This window comes from Beta vulgaris, chromosome 2 (genome assembly GCF_026745355.1).
Source record: "Beta vulgaris subsp. vulgaris cultivar EL10 chromosome 2, EL10.2, whole genome shotgun sequence".
Classification (NCBI taxonomy): Eukaryota; Viridiplantae; Streptophyta; class Magnoliopsida; order Caryophyllales; family Amaranthaceae; genus Beta; species Beta vulgaris.
In genome coordinates this window covers 33734476-33738587 of record NC_079203.1, presented here as the reverse complement: position 1 = coordinate 33738587, position 4112 = coordinate 33734476, and the positions used below count along the sequence as shown (strand labels likewise).

Genomic DNA, 4112 nt, shown 5'->3' with positions numbered 1-4112 from the left:
CCTAAGCTCAGTGTTATGTACTGCTACTTGCAAGAGGACAAGTAGGTATTCGACAGACCATGTCCAAAGCACTCTAAATTTAACGAAATGCAAGGCTGTTCTACCTCGCCTCGAAAGGAAATTTTGGATCTCTAATGTTCAAAATCTACATGTTAATCTATAGCAAATATATCTAATATAGATCATATGAGAGTGGATAGTCTAGAAAATTGTTAAACATGAATAACACACATCTTAGCATCTCTGCATATATACACTTAGTATCATACTATAAAATCAATTAGGCAGTTTATCAACACAAAATTAGCAGGAAGTACAAGTATATACTATTATACTACGACAAAACCACGCAAGTATTACATGTTGATGGAGAGTACAAGAGACTCACGAGTAAATAAACGACAGCATTAGAAACTGGTGTGACACACTAATATTTTCTGTGATAAGTAATATATCTGGTAAGATAGATTAGGGAGATTTCAAAAGAATCACATCAGAAGTTTCCTCAACATATACACTTTTCCTTCTTTGCAAAAAATTTGCACAAATTATCACGTGTCAAACAAAACATCAGAGAAAGAGAAGTCTTTTAGTATGTTGTATAGAAAGACCTCAATTTGATGAAGTTCACTACCTTTACAGGTCTTTTGCTGTTTCTTCTGCAAGATCCTCCTTTTTGACAAATGACTCACTCTCGTTAGGAGTATCAACCGCGTTAGAAGACTCCGACAAATTCTTCCTGGCTAGCACCTTTTGCTTCTTCTCTGGTGGCCTAGGTCCTAGTGAACTTATATTAATAGTAGCACTAAATGTATTAGAGGACTGTATTATGGCATCATAAGCCTTTGAAGAAGGCTTCATATCCTCTTTCAGTGCCGTCATATATAAGTCATATGCTAACCTCGGCTTGCCATCTTTTGCAAGAACCTCGATCAACGTATCATAAGTGATTTCATTTGGGTCAATGCTCATACTTTTCATGCGTTGAAACCACTCGTAAGCTGCACCACCCATATCATTCCTTGCGCATACACTAATAATTGCATTATACGTAACAACTGTCGGGTTGTTTTCTGTTGAAACCATTTCTTGGATGATATAGTCAACAAGACTGAATTTACCAAGTCCAGCATAAACAGATGCCATAATAGTGTAGGCATATATGTTGGGTTCAACACCAACTTTGCGCATATGCTCCCATACCCGTACAGCCTCGTCATACATTTTTCCTTTCTCCAGAGCACTAAGCAATGCTCCATACGAAATAATGGTAGGCTTTTCACCTTTCTCTATCATTCTCTTGAATATGTCCACAGCAACAGTAGTTTCTGAAGCTTTAGAGCAAGCTATAAGAACAGCATTCCATTCCCTACTTCTGGGTTTCAAGCCTTTGGCTTCCATCTTGTCTAGCAACCTTAGCCCCCATCTCCATATACCTCTTTTCCTAGCAGCACTAAGCAAAACATTGAAGTGCGATACAATTAGCTCATGTGACAGATTGTTTGGTTTCGGCCCCTTATCTAATAAATCCTCGTATACTTCCAAAGCAGCCCACCATTTCTTAGCCTTTCCCATCAACCAGATGATATGATTGCATACTGACACACTTAGTTCTGAACGATTTTCCCTTATTCTATTATACAGCTCTTTGGCCACAGTATAATGTTCTGTACGAGTACAGGCCCAAACAAGCCGCTCATACTCTTCATGTGACGGTGGAAGTGCAGCCTTGTCCATTTCTATAAGTAATTTTAATACATTGGTGGTATAGTTTCCATCCTCAACAAGCCAGCGTCGCATTACTTGGTAGCAAATACGACTAGTGAAGTCCTTAAACTTCAGAAATTCAATATCCCAATTTTCATAATCATCTTTTTGGAGCTCTCCATTTGTATACTTCTCCTTTAAATCTAAAAAGAAGTTTAATGCTCCAATCCCATCTTCCATTCTCCGATAAGCCAATAAGGCCGTAGAATAAGAAGCAGGAGATGGAGATAACCCATTGCGTTTAATTTCTTCAAAGAGATCAAGAGCCTCAACTGCTCGTTCTTCATCCAAATATATGCCCATCAGAGTATTATACGTCACTACATTATGAGCAATACCAGCTTCATCCATCTCATTCAACACTATATCGACTTTATCTAGTTCTCCAGACTGTTTGACAGCACCTAGCAAGCTATTATATATGAAAAGGTTCGGACCATCAACATGTTCACTCTCTTCAGACTTCTTCTTAAGCCAATCAACAACAGCAATTGCAGGTTCTAGTCTCTTTTCTCGGCCAAAGCCTCTTATGATGGATGAAAATACTTGAGGAGGCAAAGCATCCTCATGTTTCATAACTTCCTCCACATCCTCTACTGATCTAGCATTAAGTAAACTTTGTGCAAGCCCACGTACATCAACTCGTCTTTTCATTTGTGCTCCTTCATCTCTAATTCCTCTTTCAACATCATCACTACTTACACTCTTACTCGAAGCCAACTCACCACTATCATAATGTAATCGAGTCCCCTCCGAGACCCCATCAATTTCCTCCAAATTCTCATCACTCACACTATTCCCAATTGCTTGCTCCTCTAAAGCCCACCCCACAGGAAAGCACGTCCGAACAGAACCTCCCCGATCACTCAAAAGCGAAATTCCAATATTCGGACACTCGAAGAAACATTCAATACCCAAATTAAAGTCTGATTTTCTATAGCAAGCAGACAGAGAAATAGACCTCCTCAAGTGGACTATAGAATCAAATATTTTCAACTTTTTTCTTGCAAAACTACTACTCCTTATACACCCAAAAGGAGCAAAACTAAGATGAAACTCAAGTTGGGGTACTTCCAACAAGTCCCCTCTCAAAGGCCATATGCTTAAAGCTTGCATTGTGATAATAATTCAGGGCTTATATTCAGAATCCATTATTAAAAAAAAAAAAATAAACTATTACAAGGCAAAATCACAGTAATTCAGCTCCAACTCTTCTTTCAATTTCATATCTTTTTCCTGAAATATGTGAAAAGCATATTATAAAAAACACCACCCATTTCTTATAATATAGTAGTACTTCATAAAATTATGTAAACAATCTAAATGGAATTCAAAGCAGTTCAAGAATCAAATAGAAGACCCAAAAAAAAAAAAAGATTTGGGGATACAAATAGAAAGGGAAAAAGTACTCACACAGAAGAAAAGAAGGATGTATGTGGACCCCCAGTGACTGCTCCAGCGCTGGAATTCTCCGGCAGCCGGTAGAAGGAATTGATGGCGTGGATAACTGACTGTCACTGGCTGACTGAAGGGATGTGTGTTATTTCCCCCCCTTAAATTATTTTTTATTGGTTTAATTTCTTTATTTTGGTAGTATGACTGGATGAGTAGGAGCATGATAAGTAGCAAACGTGGCAATGTAGTCTTCTCCTCATTTATGTAAATTTTGTTAAAACAGAGAAATAATAGGTCAGACTCAGGCCTTAGTTATGGCGTAGAGGTGGCCACGGGCCGGGCTGGCCCGCGGGCTGCCCAAGCCTGGCCCAATCTAGGCCCGGCCTGCTGCCCATAACATAGGCCGTGGGCCGCTAACGTTTCGGGAATTTAGAATTCAGCCCGGGCCCGGCACGAGCCCGTTAAATTGGCCCGTTCAAGCCCGTGGGCTGGGCCCACGAAAAATGAGGTTCGCTGAAGACTTGAGTGCCGTTGAAAGTATTGAAACATCTTTGCTCCTTTTACTTTTCATTTGATGCAAATTGTGAATGTAAAACATGACATTGACATGACATTGTGTCATTGTGACAATGACAACACATAATAACTATTAACTACACAAAGTCACAAATACACAATGTACTCCAAGAGTAAAATTTTGCAGATTTTGCAACGTCCATAATCCATATGCACCAAGCCACCAACAACTAATTTTGCAACAGCTAATTTTGCAACGGCTAATTTTTTCCATTCTCTATAAATACACCAAAACTCATTATTTTTTCCAAACAACTCATCACTCTCATCTCATCATTCATTCTTCTGTATTATTTCAATCTCCTCAATTTAGAATTATCAAAATTCTCAATTCCTAAATAACAAAATCTCTCAATTATACATTAACACTTTGC

General features: G+C 38.7%; 1 protein-coding gene across 1 annotated transcript; it reads right to left on the bottom strand.

Moving 5' to 3' along the window:
- Window positions 1-303: 303 nt before the first annotated feature.
- On the bottom strand, window positions 304-3372 carry LOC104906094 (protein LOW PHOTOSYNTHETIC EFFICIENCY 1, chloroplastic). Its single transcript, XM_010694810.4, has 2 exons — window positions 3181-3372; window positions 304-3003 (listed from the first exon to the last, which is right to left on the bottom strand). Exon 2 carries the CDS (start codon window positions 2881-2883, stop codon window positions 637-639), a length of 2247 nt encoding a protein of 748 aa, XP_010693112.2. The 5' UTR covers window positions 2884-3003; window positions 3181-3372; the 3' UTR covers window positions 304-636.
- Window positions 3373-4112: the final 740 nt, after the last annotated feature.

Coding starts and splice junctions, on each gene's coding strand:
- LOC104906094 (XM_010694810.4), bottom strand. CDS start 2,883: ATGCAAGCTTTAAGCATATGGCCTTTGAGAGGGGACTTGTTGGAAGTA.